Source organism: Odontesthes bonariensis, chromosome 3 (assembly GCF_027942865.1).
Source record: "Odontesthes bonariensis isolate fOdoBon6 chromosome 3, fOdoBon6.hap1, whole genome shotgun sequence".
NCBI classification, from domain to species: Eukaryota; Metazoa; Chordata; class Actinopteri; order Atheriniformes; family Atherinopsidae; genus Odontesthes; species Odontesthes bonariensis.
This window is the reverse complement of record NC_134508.1, coordinates 25815754-25833600: the sequence shown is the minus strand read 5'-3', so window position 1 is coordinate 25833600 and position 17847 is coordinate 25815754. Positions and strand designations below refer to the sequence as shown.

The 17847-nt window shown below is 39.8% G+C and overlaps 2 protein-coding genes across 5 annotated transcripts; one reads left to right on the top strand and one right to left on the bottom strand.

The window, feature by feature from the left end:
• Positions 1–821: 821 nt before the first annotated feature.
• Positions 822–9289, top strand: LOC142377306 (uncharacterized). Of its 3 annotated transcripts, XM_075461271.1 has the most exons (7): positions 822–1109; positions 2824–2962; positions 3100–3300; positions 3473–3556; positions 5288–5338; positions 5471–5509; positions 7222–9289. In XM_075461271.1, the coding sequence occupies exons 3-7, from the start codon at positions 3196–3198 to the stop codon at positions 7288–7290; spliced, it is 348 nt and encodes a 115-aa protein (XP_075317386.1). In that variant the 5' UTR covers positions 822–1109; positions 2824–2962; positions 3100–3195; the 3' UTR covers positions 7291–9289. The 3 variants fall into 3 exon arrangements, with proteins under 3 accessions (XP_075317386.1, XP_075317388.1, XP_075317387.1); XM_075461273.1 differs by lacking the exon at positions 2824–2962 and having other exon boundaries at positions 3131–3300; XM_075461272.1 differs by lacking the exon at positions 2824–2962.
• Positions 9290–11875: 2586 nt separating this feature from the next.
• Positions 11876–17047, bottom strand: c3h3orf18 (chromosome 3 C3orf18 homolog). Of its 2 annotated transcripts, XM_075461270.1 has the most exons (6): positions 16635–17047; positions 15235–15639; positions 15077–15102; positions 14703–14832; positions 14233–14259; positions 13133–13222 (listed from the first exon to the last, which is right to left on the bottom strand). In XM_075461270.1, the coding sequence occupies exons 2-5, from the start codon at positions 15490–15492 to the stop codon at positions 14254–14256; spliced, it is 420 nt and encodes a 139-aa protein (XP_075317385.1). In that variant the 5' UTR covers positions 15493–15639; positions 16635–17047; the 3' UTR covers positions 13133–13222; positions 14233–14253. The 2 variants fall into 2 exon arrangements, with proteins under 2 accessions (XP_075317384.1, XP_075317385.1); XM_075461269.1 differs by lacking the exon at positions 14233–14259 and having other exon boundaries at positions 11876–13222; positions 16635–17042.
• Positions 17048–17847: the final 800 nt, after the last annotated feature.

The window sequence follows — 17847 nt, the reverse complement described above, 5'->3', positions numbered from 1 at the left end:
ATCCTAGAGACAAATAAAATACAGAAATCACTTAAGGTATGGTTTCAGACTTTAATTGGATAGTAATCATAAGCCCATGCAGAAATGCAAAACCAAAACTACAAGGGAAGGATTCATTTTGGTCCACGCAAACCTAAATTTGATATTAAAAATCTATTTTTTATTTGTGTTTTAAAATAATTCTACTTGCAGATCCAAGAAAATCATTGTGACTTTAAAGTGTAGATGTGTTAAAACACTGGAGAGCGCAACTTTTTAAATCATCGTGAAAAACTTCATTTGAAAAAAATTGTAATTTTCCTTATATACACATGCAAGTCCTCATTTTCTTCCTGCAGTTTGCAAAGTAATGTTGCAGTAAAGTAAAGTTTCTTTGCATGAGGCACATAATTAAATGAGCCAAACTGAGCTCAAAGTTTTCACAAACAAATGCACAAGCAGTTGCTTCTCAGAAGATTTTGCTATAAGAAACCTCATTTGAAACAAGAGTCCTTTATGACTTACAGATACTGTGTATCTCTAACACTGTAGGTGGGGAGATAACGGCAGGGAAAGTGACAGAAACTTCTGTCTGAAACTGTGCAGATAGTCTACTCTCACTATGATTTCTACTGAAGCAAATTGAACCTTTTCCTCCCCTCTTTGGGGAACTTCCCAGCCCCCCAGACCCCACTTTGTGAACCCCGGAACCAGACCCTCCAGTCTAATGCCCGTCTTTCTCCCTCTTTCTCCCTCTCAAGTGGGTGGTCCGGTGAGCTGCTCGGGGCGGGGTCCTCTGTTTCAACCCTCCTATCCTCGTTCTTTCTTGAAACATGCTTTAATAGAGAAAGTATGCAATGCATACTGCTCTGCAACAACCCCCCACTATACTGCATCTGGGGTATTCGCGACTGGACGTCTGGGGGAATCACACACATTTCCGATTAGGAGGAGGGAGGGAAAGAGAGAGAGAGAGAGAGAGAGAGAGACAGGGCCAGTGAGAGAGAGACATTACCCTTTCATTTCAGCCAATGAGGCGGTCGATACACTAAGATTTTCATAGTTGTGCAGGAGCACAAAGTGAACGGAGTGTGTGTGAACTTCCAGGTAAAACTGCAAACCAACATAAGGTAAGTTGAACTTCCTCTGCTCTCTCTGTGTAGCGTTTGGCTGCATGAGCGGGATTACTCAGCCTGAACATGGAGCCTATAGCCTGAATGTATACATGTAGGCTCTGTTCAGCCTGGCTGGTCTGAAAGCAGAGCTTTTGCACCTGTGTCGCTTGCCTTTGTCCTTGGTAAAGTTTTTTTCCAGCTCGTTTTGCCACTCGGTCCATCCAATTCTCCGGACCTGTTGTGTTATCGCCCACAAAACCCAACACATTTAAGAGAATCGATTGCGCAAGTGATGGAAACAGGAGGATGTTGTTTGGCGAGCGCCGACTTTATGCTTTAAAACGCCGATGGCCTCGACTGTTGTTTTGGCGTCAACATGTACCAGTTACTCAACCGAAGTCGGAGGTTTGAACTCACGGGTTCGCTTCTCGAGCGCCTCGCGCGCCTCCTTTAACGCCGCACAATAATGTGCACTTATGGTTGCTATTGCCGCCCATATGCAAAAAGTACATTCAGTCCCGTACTTGACTGCCAAACACCAACAAGTAGAGTGGACGGCGAGCTGCTGCAGAGGAAGAAGTGCACCACGGCGCTTGTTGTTCCGAAGCGAGTTTATTGGCGACGAAACGACGTCGTGCGTCTCGTTTGGCTTTAAATCGTTTCTACGAGGACGTATTTCTCAAATTACTCCGACTTCCTGCTTCAGTGTGGCCGTTTTGATAGGCTGTGTTGACAATTAGTGTTTGGCACATTCCTGACGGAGCTGGACGTCGTGTAAACGACCACCTCGGGACCTTACCAACAGTTGGTTTCAAGAAGATATGCATGCTTTATTTTGCTAATAAGAAGTCAATTAAGTGAGCTAATGATACAGCTAACTACATTTAAAAAAGTGTTTCAACCTAAGGATACATTGCTTACCATATTAGTGCATGCGGTTGGGATTAATTGAGCTTAACTAAACTAGTTTCAAGTGAAAACAAGGGATTCGGCTAGAGCCGAAACAGTCCGTACCTGGTCAGACAAAAATGTTAATACAAAATGTGATAAATTTCTGTTTTTCTTTGGGGAAAAAAAAAAAAGATAAACTGACCATGGTTTCCCTTTGGTTTTTGGTTAGACACAGCAGGCAACTGGACGATGTCACCGTGGATCATGGGGTGGACCTTGCTGCTAGTTTTTTTTTTTTTTTTTTTAAATGAATGGGTGTAGAAGCAGATAAAACATTTAATTGATACATTAATCCATCCATAGGACTGCAAAATTCAATTAAAATCTATTAAGAGGGCTTGTCTCTCTTTTTGTCCAATAATTCCTAAAACCCAAAACGCATGAATGAAAATTGAAAGTAAAGTAAATTATTAGTGTAGAAACTGGCACTCGAGTGAACGTTTAACCTATTAAAACAGATGCAGGTTTCATGTGACTGATTGTTGCTCTCAGGTTACTTAATTGTTTGTGATTCTTTCCATTAAGCTTTTCCATGTCGTACATGTGTGTGCGTGTGTGTGCTTGCATGTTATTGTCACAGTCGTAAAAGTTTGACCCTAACAGCATCACCACACCAACAGTATTCACAACCCCCCATTGAGAAATACCTCGCAGAGGGCAGATGGAAACGCACAGCTCAGTACAGTAGATGCAGATTTTGGGTGGCAGATTGACTTGTGAATATCTGCGCTACTTTTAGTCTCTGCACACCACTCTCATGTTTCCCTGCATTTGCCAGATCCCTGTCTGTGTTCCGATGAACCTGGTGCCAAGGCTTATATATGAGCAGTTCCCACGCTCACTCTTGGAAAAGGTTCCTGTGTGATTCGAAATTATCCTTGTGATGACACACTGAGCTCTGATTGGAACTCCTCTTGGTAATTGTGCAAAAAGATGATTTGAAGTGGAAGATTAGAGCCTATTATCCCAAATTTGTAAAAGATGATTGCAAACGCTGCATTCAAAAGTAGTCATTTTTTTTCCACTTCTTCTCTTGTTGTGATCACATCTCCAGCTCCTGATACTCAGCTCTTCTCCTCTTTAAGCCCTCGAGGCCACTGCTCCAGGCTTTGATGCCCACACTCTTTGAAGCAGGTGGACAGACGCAGGCATGAGTAACAGTGGGACCAAAGAGCCGTCTCCTCAGCCAAGCACTGCCCAGTCACCCGATGAGCCTCAGCGCAGGGGCAGGGGTCGACCACGGAAACAGCAACAGGTATGACCTCAATTTTAAGAGTAGGTGACTGTGCTCAGCTTGGATCTCAGCCTTTACTGACAAGTATTTCGTTGAAATGTCAAAAAATGAAATGAAATCAGCAAAACTTGACTTGCGTACGTGTGCACTATTGGCAGATGATAGATAATGCAGTTTTGATTTGTGCACACAGGAGCCTGTTGGACCACCGACTCCAAAGCGACCGAGAGGACGACCAAAAGGCAGCAAGAACAAAGGCCCCAAAACTGCACTGAAGGTGCAAAACTGATCCAAACACTTTCACATTTGTGTAAATGTGTGAAAAGATCATGTCAGAATCATCAAATCATTTTGCTATAACACTCAAACGTTACAGTTAATGTGGCACTGATAAGTGTGATCACTATAGGTCTAATTAACAACCTGTGATAATCCTAGTGCTTATCTGTCTTACAGAGTCGGTTATAGTAGCACTATCTGTACTGCACATGATCTTGCGTGGTTTCTGTTTCAAGTGCATCTGCATTAGTTTCAGTGGTGCTGTGGGACACTTTAAGGCAGCCGCCAGCGGGGTCAGTGTCAGCGTACAGCTGCTGTTGAATCAGTACACTGTTTACATTTCATGCTTTAGCCTGGGACTCAACCGTTAAAGTTGAACTGATCAGGGCAGTCGGCATAAAACTATAACTTGATTCAAATTTCACTCTGCTTCTTATGGTTTATCATATATCAGTGTACCACGTGGCTGAAACTGGCTACACCTCCGCCATTCAAGCTGCAACGGTAAATTGCTTTGTAGTCATGGATACTTCAGCAATAGAATTCACCTCTTTAAACTGCATATAAGTTTGGATTCAAGGCTTTTATCATTGTGTATTCAAACAAAAGAAACAAAAATTGTAAAGCGACACAAGGTAGTAGTTTATGTAGTTTTTGTGCATTGGAAATTAGAACCTCGTTAACAAAAATAATGACACACGTTAGATTTTTAAGGATGTATAAGGGTTTTTGCGGCAGCTATGTCGTGCCTATGATCATTCTGTCCGTAAAATGTCAGAAAATCTATGACTTTTAACCCAAAGCCAAATTTGAAACTCCGTGTTCAGTGAAGTTTTGGTTCTTTGGCTTTAAAATCCACTCAGTCAATCAACTATTTTCTGGTGATACTCATGATGTACTTGTTGGTGTAGAAATTATTTACAATTCTGAACAATTTCCTGTTACAGTTGATGTTTGAAAGGTTTAGGGAGCCTGTTGTTCCTGAAGAAGTGCTTCTTCTGGCAGCTTTCCATTCAAATCAGACGACTGGCAGAGACTTGAGTGTTTGCATTATGTAATGCTTTCGACCTCAACTTCTGGAAGTTGGGTAGTCTTTTTATAAATGTGTGAAAAAGTGTCCTTTGTCATTATTTTGTTGGGAGACACAAAATAAACTTATTGTAAAAAAAACTAAAAGAAACATTACCAGCAATGACAAAACAATTATTGTCAGGCAACTGAACTTGTTCAACTTGTTACAACATGAGAGAGTAAGACATTTCGTGTCTGAGACCGCAATTAGACGTGCCAATCACACCGATGCGTTCTTTGTGTTTTCAAATTCTGGCAAATTTAACATTTCTCTGAGGAAAAGGACATAAAATGCTAAATAATCAGAATAATCCAGAAATCAGTTTTCCTCATTTCTGATGTTAATGTATCTGTAGTATTTGAAATCTATGTTGGCATTATGCATATCGAGGAAGAGATTTGACTGAGAGGGAAAGAAAATTCTTTTTAGCACCAAAGAGCATAGTTGCAGCTGTTAACAACCAGGCTGTAAGAACTGTTGTTTAGCTAACATCGTGATAGTTTACAGCATAAAGCCTCTGCTGCTCCTGGGAGGGATGTTCCCCACACAAACGTAAAAATGGCTTAAAACTGCAAAAACTCAAATGAAAACTGGGATTAGCATGGCATGATTAGTCAAATCTCAAACCTTTTCCACCCTTCGTCTGTTCCTTCTCAGAAAGTAGAGCCTGTTGGGGAGAGACGACCACGAGGGAGACCGAGGAAATGGGTATGGAGCATGCACTGACACTCATGGATTAGTGTACACGTATGTGCAAAGCTTCCACTGTTTCTTTCTGCTGGAGCTTTGCAGTCCTTGTGGGCTCATTTCCCTTCATGTTTAATTCCTTTCTGTTCACAGCCCCAGAAAGTTGTTCCAGAAGTGACTGAAGAGCAGCAGGTGAGGAAAATGAAATCTTAAGAGGCAGTGGGTTGGTCCAGTTTTGTTTTGATGTGGCACTTTGAGACGCAGGTTGCAGCTGTTGTGTTGTATTCGGAAAAATGAAAATAAGGCTTTAAAGACAATAGCATAAAATGATTGCTTGATGTAGGGCAAATCACTTAACTTTCGCAGATTTTTTTTTTTCCCCCTGGTATATTCATGATTTATAATGTAACAAATTTAGTGGTCGGTTTGTGGTAGAACCCTTCAGCCATTTAAGCCACTAACCATAGAAGCTCTCCTGTGTAAAACTCCTCCACTACAGATCTAATAAATTATTTTTCGCATACGTTCTTTTCATTCTTTTAATAACTGAATAATCTAAAGTACATCAAGTGTTAGATCAAGCTGAGGGTGGGGCAAACTTTCTAAGAGTTCAACCTCTGGTTTGGGTAAGCAGAAATCCCATTTCGTGTCACTTTTATCATTTGACTAGATTCGGTTACATAGTTAGGTAGTGCAGTGTTGATTTGCAGAGTTGATAACATTGAACTATGAGTTCAACATCAAATGGTTGCAATCAAAGCACCATTCTATACTTCTCAAGTCGAGTACAAGTTCTGATTAGGCGACGTAAAAGTGCAGCGAAGGCTGAAGTGTAGTTAAATGCTTACGTATTAGCAAAGAAAATGTTGTTCAACTATTAGATCAATTGGTCTTTCTACCTGAACAGTATACCTGAAAAATCTAAAGGGGCCCTGAAATAATTAACAGGTCAAAAATGAAGAAAATATGTGTATTTTTGTGATATTTTGATTTATTAGAATGTTTTGATCAATTTAAATCACGTGATTTGGGGGGCAAGGTTAATATCTTCACCTTTTGGTAAACAATCATTTGTATACATATAGGCATCAGAAGCTCAAAAGTTTGGAAATCATAGGCTCAGTCTTCGAAGATGCGTTGTATCTTAAAAGTTAATGAACTGAAGCTGTCAAATAAATAGTGTAGCGAAGTACAAAGTCGGAACTTTACTTCTAGAAATGGTGGCGGATTAACAGTTAAGTAGCTTAAAACGGTAAAATTACATGAAATTTGACTGCACATGCTTCTTGGGCTTTTTTGTGAACCGACTTCATGGTGATGTGGCGAATTCTTGGAAACTCACAGACGGAAGTGCTGAATTCCCCACATACACCGGCAAACATGCTCTCGCCTCATCCAGTTTCTGGAGAATATACACCTAGTGTTTCTCAGAAACGTTGCGCTATTTTAGCCATCTTATTCGTTCACCAAAGGAAAATGTTGCACAACAGTTCTCACCAAAGCGAGCCACTACCTGTGATGCCCCTCGTTTGTCTTATCGCATCCTCCCTGCTTAGCAGTTTGTCAAAGAGGTTAAGATGCTTAAAGAACTGAAACCGTTGAGACAGACTCCCTGTCTCAGATGCATGCACATTAAGGGGAAGAATGAGTCAGTGTAGAGAGGGGAAACCTGATCTAACTGCTCTCTTCCCCTGTCTTCTGGTTTCCTGATGTAACCGTCGTCTTCCTCACATTTCTAGGTCTGACAGCCGGAACCTACTTCCTCGCACGCAAGCACTCAATGAAGTTTTAACAGTCATTCTTGTATTCTCGGGCTCTTTCTAGTATTGATTCATTACTTTGAGCATCATGAGTCAGTAAACAGACATAATAACTGATAGCCACTTGGTGCCCTCTTGTTCCAGGGCCCTTCAGAGGAGGCTGAAGAGGGCCCCTCGTCATCTCAGGTCCCTGAGCAGGAGGAAGGGGAGTAGATAAGATACCTCTCTACCTACCTCAAGGTTTGGCCTCAAGCAAACAGGGGTACAATCTGACTCCTATCTGTGATGGGGATTCAGGAACACACACACTCACACACTTTCACACTCACAAATCATGGCAGACAGTGGTTTCTTCTCCTGTTCTAAACAGCACCCTGGATTTGTTGTTGCCTTGAAGAGGTTTTTTTGTTTTTGTTTTCTTTTGGTGGGCAAATTCTTCTTTAACATGGAAGTATTTGACCTTTTGCTTAGGTATAGTTCCACATTTTGGGAAAGGTATTCATTGTCTTGCTTCTTGAGAAGATGAGTTTTGTTTTTTGAATACAGACGGGTGACAAATTAAAAGAAAGACCAACACCAAGTTTCTTAGTGAGGGGCCGAATAGCCTCACTGTACCTCCTTGGAACTGAAGGGATGGGACTCCTTTCTTCCAACAGACAGCGCTTCATTTGACGGCTTGATGATGATGGCGCTTGCTTTCTTAAACGTCCATCTAAAATCTGTAGACGTATGTTCTGAACGGTCAGAGGATTTCATGTTGTCATCAAACCTTTCAGTGACCTTCGTGCCTTATGGAAGAGAGCATTGTCGACATAGAAAAGAAAACTCATCAGGTTATAAATGCTTCTTCAGAAGATAAACTCACTCTAAGCAAACCCAGTCCATGCTAGTAACCCCCGCACCAGCATGATGGCGCCTCACTTTTCTTTTAATTTGTCACCTGCCTGGATTTAAGGTAAATATTCACTGGCAGCATCTCCACAACTCATTAATAAACATGTTTTGGTTTTGCTTTTTTGTTCCCAAGATAAAAAAGTCGATCTTGTTTTTACATTTAAGACGAACCTTGTAAATCCTTTTTTGCATTTATTTTCTTCCAAATTTCACAAAGGGAAAGGAGGCAAGCTTTCCCTTAATGTCGAACTATTCTTCGACAATGTCGGCAGTCCTGAACCTCTCAGTGTGTCTGGGTGAGTCTGTGTGTGCTTGTGTGTGTGGAGAGGGGTCAGATTTGCAGGCTAAAATGAGAGGAGTTAAGAGAAACAAAGGAACCAAGCTGAACAGTTTTAACGTGTTTCTATATCAAGTGCTTGAAACATGACATTTTTAACTTTGTTACAACATAAACAAGGTGTGCTGGTCATTCTTGTGAAAGTTGGTGTGAAAGGTTTGCTTAAAAAATTAAATCTCCAGTCTAAAAGATGAAAAGTACCTCAAGTTATTACATTGACTCCAATCTCACTGTAATTATGAGTAACATTCAGTTTTTCCCTCCAAACCGAAGCTGATTGAAGAAAAGCTTGCCCGAAGTTTAAAATGGATATTTAATTTAGCAAAGAAACCTTTCATACATACTTTGGTCAACTCCAGTGTTGACATGTCATTTTACTTCACTCAGGATCTCACTTTTAACAGTGCTTTTACACCATTTTAAAACCTCAGGTACAGAACTATTCAGGAACATGATGTCTACTCAGTAATAATTGTGGTGCTGTGTTTGTTGTGCATTTCTGATCTGTATTTGACATTACCAGTATGCCTTGACACAAAGACCTCATTGAAACCTCAGTTACCCTCAGTTTCTTAATCTCTCATTCTACCTCAGTAACACAAAAGACAGAAGATCTCCTACAAAGTCATCACTCCCTCAGGAGTGATACTGTATACACACACTCACACGTTCATATATACAAGCGCAGGTTCATGTGCAGTTATACAGTACAAACATGCAAAGAGTTTTCAGGGCTACATGCCAACACACAAACACACACAAGCAGATGTTACACTCCAGTAGAGGTGTACAAATAAAGCATCAATGTCATTTCTTTACAACAACAACAAGAAAAACTGTATCTGATTTAGGAAAAAAAAAACTGCAGTGAGACTTTGTTCTCCTGGGAAATAAAATGCAGCCAATAGTTTACAACTTGATGAAATACTTGCTTTTTAGGGTATAGCTCCTTTTGAAATACTTGTTTTTTTTGGGGGGGGGTTAGGGGTTGGGGGGGGTTGTTATTCTTTTCTCATTTTTACTACATCATGTATTTTTCTGATTCTTACACTGTAAATTGTATGTGTGACACTCTTAATTCATGGCAGCAAATGGCCACAAAGTGCTGAAATACATGAAAGGTAACTATTACATTTGCCGCCGCCTTTTTTACTGAAGCAACTCGTATTAGAGCAACAAAACACCTGATTGTATGAAACTGAGGGTGCGTTTTACTGCTCAACAATTTGATATGTCATTTCACAGAGGACGAATGTTTAGTTTCTTTCTTTGGATTTTACACAGTCTTACTTTAAAGTACCATTTTGTTTACCTCTGAGACTGTGTAGCTACAATAAAGTGAATGGGATTTCATTTGTGGCGCATAGATTGCATTGGAGCCAGTTTCTTGTTTTTAAAAAATCCTTCCATGAAAAGTCTGTACTTAGAAGTTTGTGGCTCATCCACAGTAACATAGTATGTTATGTTGTTTCTCGTGAAATTGATTCTTTGATTACCGTAAATTAAACGCCTCTGTCACCTACAGATGTGGGTCATTTTCAAATAAAGCTTCAGTGAAATTAAACCTGGTCAAAACCAGTGACCTCATTAATGAAACTGTTCTAAATTGACCCAAGTCTTGAGATAACTTTTGACCAGAATGCTAATGCGATTTGTTTTGATTTCTGGAAACATGCTGAACAGAAAAAAACTCGATGAAGCAGCTTCTAAGAGTCCCATCTTTAACTAGTTCACATGATCCATAAATCTTAAACCAACGTAAACTTACATCGCATGCTGCTGATGATGATGATTTCCAGTCATATAAGGCCAGCACAACTGACGTTTGTCAGGGATATCTTTGGACCAGAAGAAAAGTGCAAATCTTTAGACGAGCGAGGGGACAGCGACCGTAGAGGAAATTGAAGTCAGGCAACATGCATTGTTCTGTGGACGAGTTAAGGGATGACAAACAGAACCAAACCCACAGCTTGGGAGCCAAACATTGCGACCTCTATCTGGTGATTAGTCCTCACACCTTTAGTAGTGAATTCCTGCCACAGTTACCATTAAGCTCAGCCAAAGTTCACCATTGAAGTTCGTATGCCTCCCATAATGCAAAACCCCAGCATAATGAGCAAGAGAATCACCCGTTTCAAGTTTAAACTTTCCTTAGAGATAAATTCATCTACTGCCTTTATATGTAGTTTTATGATTAAGTCATACTTCAGATCAAAACTGATCATAAGTTAGTTTATAATTAAGACTTACATTCTAGTGATGATTGAGGGTTTTTTGATGATTTTACTGTAGTGTAAAAATCCAAAACAGTAAAGGGAATTTAGTTTTCACCACTATTATTACATAACCTGGTAATGTTGGAAGATTGACTGAAAATGTAAATGAACCTTACCTTACCTTTTTTTTTTTTTTTTTTTCTGTGTTATTTCAGTTTGTAGATTCACAGCCAGAGAATGACTCTACTTGCAAAATGTTATAGAATATTCTGGAGAGCTGCAATCTGTTTTCCAAGTTGGCCCTGTTTACACCTGCTATTAGCATGTGTCCTTGATAATCTGATCACAAGTGGACAGCTCATGGTACAGGTGTAAACGCTCTCAGGACACATGCAGATCTGATCACTCAGACCACATCTAGTGGTGGTTAGGGACACATGTGACCACATTCTCATAAAGCACAAAACTCAAATGTGTCTTAGGCCAAACTGGGCGACCCAACACTCATCTGAAGTGCCTCCAAACAGGAGTCAGGGTTTCTGAGAGGATTTCTGCTTAACAAAACAACACTGACAGCACTGCCGAAACTTAAAGGGAGTGCGGAATGTGTTCCTACACATCACACTGCACACAGAGCTCATGGAAATATTTGGTGCAGTAAATTGACTTTTTATTGTGAGCAGAGTGATTTCCTGTTTTTTAGGCTTTTATTTAGATTTCTGCACTGGAGCTGGTTCAGAATTCAAACTGCAGGAAGTTCAAAAGCCTCGGTTCGCATGCCTTTATTCGACAGAGGTGCACTTAGACTGACCTCTTCAACGTACTGTATATCGCTTTTATGACTTAACAAAACTAGCATTTTTCAAAATATTGCAATAGATGTGAGTAGGGCGAGTCTAAACTATAATAATGTTGCTTTGGGATTTTGCAGAATCTTGTCCTGTTTGTTGCTCACCACAGCTGATTGTACGTGGCTATGTTTATACTTGCATCCCAAGTGGGAATCATAAGTGGTCGCTCAAGACACAGGTGGAGTCACATGTTAATACCAGGTGTAAACTGATGCAGAGTTGTCCATTTATGATGGGATAACCCAAAACACATTGTAATACTCACTGTAAGCAGCTGATTGATAAGCTTATAAGATGGATAACTGAATGTCTGAAAAAAACATCCTCCAGTCTAGTTGTACAAAAGATTGTCTTGAGAGTTTGTTTTTTTTGGATATCTGTATTTACACTGACAGTCCAAAGTCATTAATGCTAATATACCAACTTTTTAAGATTGTTTTTCATCATGAGTGGCAAATATTTATCCACCACAAACTCTGTGTCACTTATAAGTTGATCATTACTTGAATGTCACCCATAATTGTCTTTATATGTAATGTTTCTACTTATCACTGATGATATGTTGTATTTCAATCATTTCATGTATTTCAGCATTGTTGACTAAACTGCTGCCAAGTTACAGATTAATTCAATGTTGCATTGACCTTACTTGTTTGTCCCCTGGACTACCTCTGAAGACAACCTAGCCTGAGTCATCTCTGGGGAGACTTTTGGTCACTTGTGGCCACTAGTTTCCATCAGACCTGCAGGCGACGTGGATCATGAAATCTTGAAATAACTGTCAAACTAGTACTGTCGTAGTCCACACATCTCATCTCACTACATTCATATGACCACAAGTGAATGGGAGTCAGCCTGAAGGGTGCCTCTTAATTTAAACTCCAGCTGAGTCAGTGTGTGTTATTTTACACGAGCTGTGTTTGGATATTTACTCTCTATATGGGGACAATGTTGTTCTGTGATCTTACTGATAGTGATATAGTTACATACAGTACTTGATCCATTTTCAACTATTGAAAAGTTGAAGTGTAACTTGAGAAATCCTCTTTTATGCCTTACTTTTAACACCATTTTATAGATATGTTATTGATGTGTCCTCATCCACTTCATTAATACAACTCACAAACCTGTGATATATATTTTGTTATGATTCTTTACCTTGTGATTTGTGTTACTCTGCTTCTTTATCGCTTATCAATAAAATATCACGTATCAACTCTTTGCTTACAGATTTGTACGATCTATCTTCAGATTGGGTTTGGACAGTTTTAATGTATACAGATGGAAACAGTAAGTTTTATTGATTGATAGAGAAGAAAAGTATGGAGGATAGCATCTCTTGAGACTGGTGACGCATCCCATGTTCAAGCTTGTCAGAAATGTAAGACCACAAAATCACTAGAACGCAGATGCAATCTCTCTTACAAAACAAAGTGGATGCAGAACCTCAAAGGAACTTCACTGACAAGCTAACAAACATTTAAATAGCAGTGACACAATAAGTTTTTAAAAAAAAGTGCACCGCACTTCATTTGTGCGCCAAGATGATAACAGTTCAAGATCATAACAGACCTCTGCTTTAATTGTTTTTGTCACAACAATTAAACCACTGCCATTTCACACACTGTGAAGAAAACTTCCATCCGTGCTCCATTCGCATCCTAAAATAGTCCAGTTTCCCTTTGTTTTCCTTCCTGAAAGACAGTCTATGTCTTGACGAGGCCAATAGTCCTCGCAAACTGAAATCAATTAATGGAAGAGGGCTGTTAAGCGTTGAGAGCTTTGGCTACATCTGTAAAGACCAGACGACTGGGTCGCTGTGTTGTCCCTTGGGAAGTTGTGAGAGTCTGCAGAGAAGATAGGAGATAAAACTTTGAGGGATGTTACAATCACACAGTGACTCCAGACCTTAAATATTAAAAAGACACACACACACACACCCAGTGTAACAAGTGCCTGTTCAAGGTGGTGTTTTATTAATTTTATCATAATGACAACTGTTATTATTTTAGGATGTGGGCAGTGATTAATAATCAAAAGCAGGAAATGATTATTACCAAAAGCCACAGACCACACAGCATGTAATTGGCTACAAGGAAGCAGGAAGTTCACTGTAGAAATTGCACATTTATAAATTACTGACATTACTTCCAACATTGGTTGACAAATAATTGTTGTGTTAAGGCATTGCTATACAGAAATAAGGGTTTGATAAAATAATCTTAACTAAGATTGAAGCATTTAAAAAGGCAAACATGGCATTTGCTCAGTGGCTATAGGATCAGCTTTGCTACAACAAGCATGATGCTTTAGAAAACTATAGGGAAAGCTCAAAACAAGGCATAAAGCTTCTTAGATTGCAGTTATGATGCAATGGCAACTGGACAAAAATCCCTTGAATAATCTAACAAATATAAAAGCATTTATAGTTTTTCAGGAAGATTCATTTTTTTTCCATGTGTGATAGAATGTGAAGTACATACATCATATTGGATTTTGTTGATTTTTTTTCCCCCCACCTTTGGAGTTAGAAGGTAAGGTTTTGAGAGGTTTTATTTTTCTGCTTCATGCGGCCCTTACAGTGCTTTCTGTTTGAAGTATTTAGTTGAGGGATCATACATGTAAAGAAGTGAAAAACGAAGGTAGATTCAGAGGAGAACACTTCAAGAGTAAATGCTGCGGCTCAGATGTGTTGATACATATTAGTGATGTAATCATTAGAAATCATTGACAAATATCCAGCCTACTGGTCGTTGCTTTAGATACTGAAACAAAGACGGCATGAAAAAAACAAGGGTCGTGGGGAGAAAAGGGGTGTAAGAGAAATGGTTGAAAAGACACACAAGTGATACTTTACCATGTTTGCCTTATATCATTGTCAAAACTTTAAAAAAAAAAAAGAAATGAAAGAAAATACAGAAGAATTATCACAATGAAAAACTTAAAACAGTAAACAGCATCAACAAAACATACATGCAATATTCAAATTAACAGCCCAAAGACTACACAGGATATAAGAAAAGAAAACAAGAAGGCTAACAGTAATGCACTCAATCAGGGAATCAGAAAGTACTTTTAAAAAAAACATTTTTGTTTACACTCTTACGCTTTGAAAAGAAATTACAGCGATGATGAGAAACATTTCTACCGTGCAGCAAAGCTTAAAACTTTTCATTCATGCCTCTTATAACTATGGGGTCATGTGAAACATTGTTATCACAAAAGCTGTGACGCTACGTCTTGTTGTGAGTGAAACAAATCCAAACAGAGGTTCACATGAGGATATTTAGAGATAAAAAAAAAACAACAAAGAAACACCTGGCCTACCTTGGCATTGGGTCCAGTGAGGCTGCCCTCTCGGCCGTGATCGAGCAGTTCCTGTTCCAGCAGGTCGTCCTGTTCTTCAGCCGGGTCAAAGTTGTACATGGGCATAAGCTGGTGTCTCAACTTCTCCAACCTTTAAGAGGAAAAAAATACGCAAGTGAGGAGCAGCTGGCAGTTCTGAAAAAGTCCAGCCTGGTTGAATGGTGCTACTAAAACAAACGTTTTAAACTACATTTTTGCACAAGATTGTAAGCTTGATTAGTGGTGCAAATTCTGTCACAAACTAGCAAAAATTCTTAAAGCCATGAAAAATAGATTTTGGCTCTCAGAGTTTGTTCCAAGCCTGGTTGTGGGATCAGCAAACTTGATAAACTTACCGCTTCCGTTTCCGAATGTACAGCATCTGAAATAAAAGAAAAGCAAATAGGGCTATTAACAAAATCAACTTATCCAAAAGATGGAGGTCAAGTATTTAGGATCTTTCTGTTTTCTGTTGAACTAAAAGTTCATTTAAAGACAATTAAAGATTCCTTACTATTCCCACAGCTAGGCCAATGAGCGTAATGATGCCAAGGGGTACAAGCAACATTCCAACACCCGATCCTTCAATCACCACCTCTGGAAACGTGGTTGCGTTGAAGCTGGTCTCGTTTGTTGTTATGGTAACAGTCATTAATGTTCTAGAGGTGAAGTTTTCTCCTGTTCCCGGGCTCGTTGAGAGCAGGGGGGCCGTGGTGGTTGTGGCAGTTGTGGAGAAAAAGCTCGGAGTTGTCTTAGCTGCATTCACAGCCATGGTTAGGTGTGAGTGTTTCAACTGAAGGATGTATTTTCAAACTCAGGGTAAATTTGCTCAGTTTCTAGTGTGTATCATGGTCAACACAGGTGTCCTCCTGCTGGTTTGGGGTGGGCTGACGTATTGATGGTGCGTCTGCCATTAGACCTGTGGAGTAAAACATAAAGGAAAACCACTAATGAAGGACTCCAGCGCTAAAGATTTGATTGGATTTGTGAAATCTGATGTTGAATTAGTTGAAGGAAGAACAACCGTAGAGTTATGTGATACTTTTTTGTTTTTGCAAAAATCCCAACATCTTAGTTTCCCAAACAAATGTACATTGTGATTTGCTTACATCCTAACATAAATGCAAAAAGAAGATATATATAAAAAAATCAAACATCCTCATTGTCATTCAACTTGTGGCTGTTAATGCCAGCAGGGTTGTGTTAGGTGTTTTGGGCAGGATGTGGGTAGCAAAAGCATGGGAGAAATCTGGTATACCAACTTGATAAATACGGAGGAATACTAACCACTCAAACTGTAACGTTCACAGTGAGGAAACGTGTTGGCAGCGCATACAGACTTCAAAATCAACTTACACCCTCCCACACACACATTACCACACACACAGAAGCACACAGTTCCATAAATATCCACTGCAACCATAAGTGAGTACACGTGCCGCCCACCTACTCACGTACTATACACGTCCCATGAGAGTGAAAAGCTATTTTTTCTGAAGATCTGCATATATGAAGAGTTTTAAAACAGGAGCACGCTTTCTATTTGTGTTATATGGTGACACAGGAAGGCACAGACATATGATCCATTCCTCCCTCCTCATCCTGTCTGCTTGTGCTCTTAATGAGGAACATGTGCAACTGAAGCCAACCAATGAAAAACAAAGACTGAATTCAGTCATTGCTGTTGTTTAGTGTACGAGCCCTGCACTGCACAAAGACAGCGCTTGCAGCATTTTAATATAGTAGTCTTTGTCAGGACTATTTTATGGACTTGTTGTTGTGTATACACACACGTTATTTTTAGTCAACATGTTCTGTATCTCAGCTGTCTCACACAAACAGCTGAGCTACTAATCCTGCCAACCTGGGCAGGTCTTAGTCCTGTGTCCTCTCAGATTAGAGATGCATACGTACCTTAAAATACAACATGTATGTTCAGAGGTGGACTGCAGCAGGCTAGCTAAAGGCAGAAATATTTCATTGGAAGAGGCAACATTTGCTCCAGTGTCTGCCCCTCCTCCTCCTCCTTCTCCTCAGCCTCTTCTGCTTCCCCCTTTAGCAATGCAGGTATTGCACAGGCTGTTTACATTGACACAACAGCCATTTTCTCTGAGGAAGCCCTCCGCACACCAAAGTAACCCTATCCTGGCAGTCCCCAGGAGATTCCCCTCCAGTTCTTCGATTGCCTCCCTGGATCCACTCCCGCTGTCTTGCCCTTTCTTGAATTTCACACAACAGAGGCTGCTTTTGGGATGCTGCAAACAGAGATCAGTGCGGCAAGCTCCCTCCCCCTTCAGCCTGCAATTGGTCTAATGGCTTCAAGATGATAAATGTGGTTGGCTTCCTCAGCTGCCCGTTTGGCTTTGCAGGGATGAGAATGGGATTTAATGGCTCTGCACACCAGATGCTGTCAGAACCATGTGAATGACTGCATCCGGGTGGCAGGTCTGAGGAAATTAACCCTGTGATGTCTTTGTCTGTTCCTGAATTTTCTGAATTACTCACAGAAGAGAAGACAAATCAACATCCAACCTTTTTACATTATTTTCTTTTTTTTAAAGTTCTGTTTTTTTTAACTTATTGTAAAATCACACAGATAAGTGGCTTCCACACGCAGTATGTTTGCATTTTTGGCATTGTACCCACAATATTTGAAATGAGTGTCTTTGTTTTTTTCTGTAGTCTTCATCTTATTTTCAACAAGTTCCTTGTCATCATTGCCATGGATTCCTTAAAGTGAAGAAATCAGTATAAATATATTGATAACAATTTAATTAACACATGTAGAAACTAAGAAATAATTGCTGAAGATAGATAGAAACAACCTGAAAGATCAAGACAACAAAAATACAAGCAAGTGAATCATAGCCGAATTTTGAATTGGGACCAGTCGTGTAAGACTCAACATAAGAGCTGAGAAATAATTTACTTACTGCAGGAAGATGTTACATTTTTTTTAATAGAAATATTTCATCCTCATTTTACTCTCCTTTGAGCATGCCCTATTTCATATACTGCTTTAAAAGCAGCTTTGACTCCAGCGTCCTGGTTCTCTGTTCTTGGCTCTCACAGTTAAATTTCTTCTTACCTGAAAAGTCATAAAAGTGAAAAAAAATGTTAGTCTTGT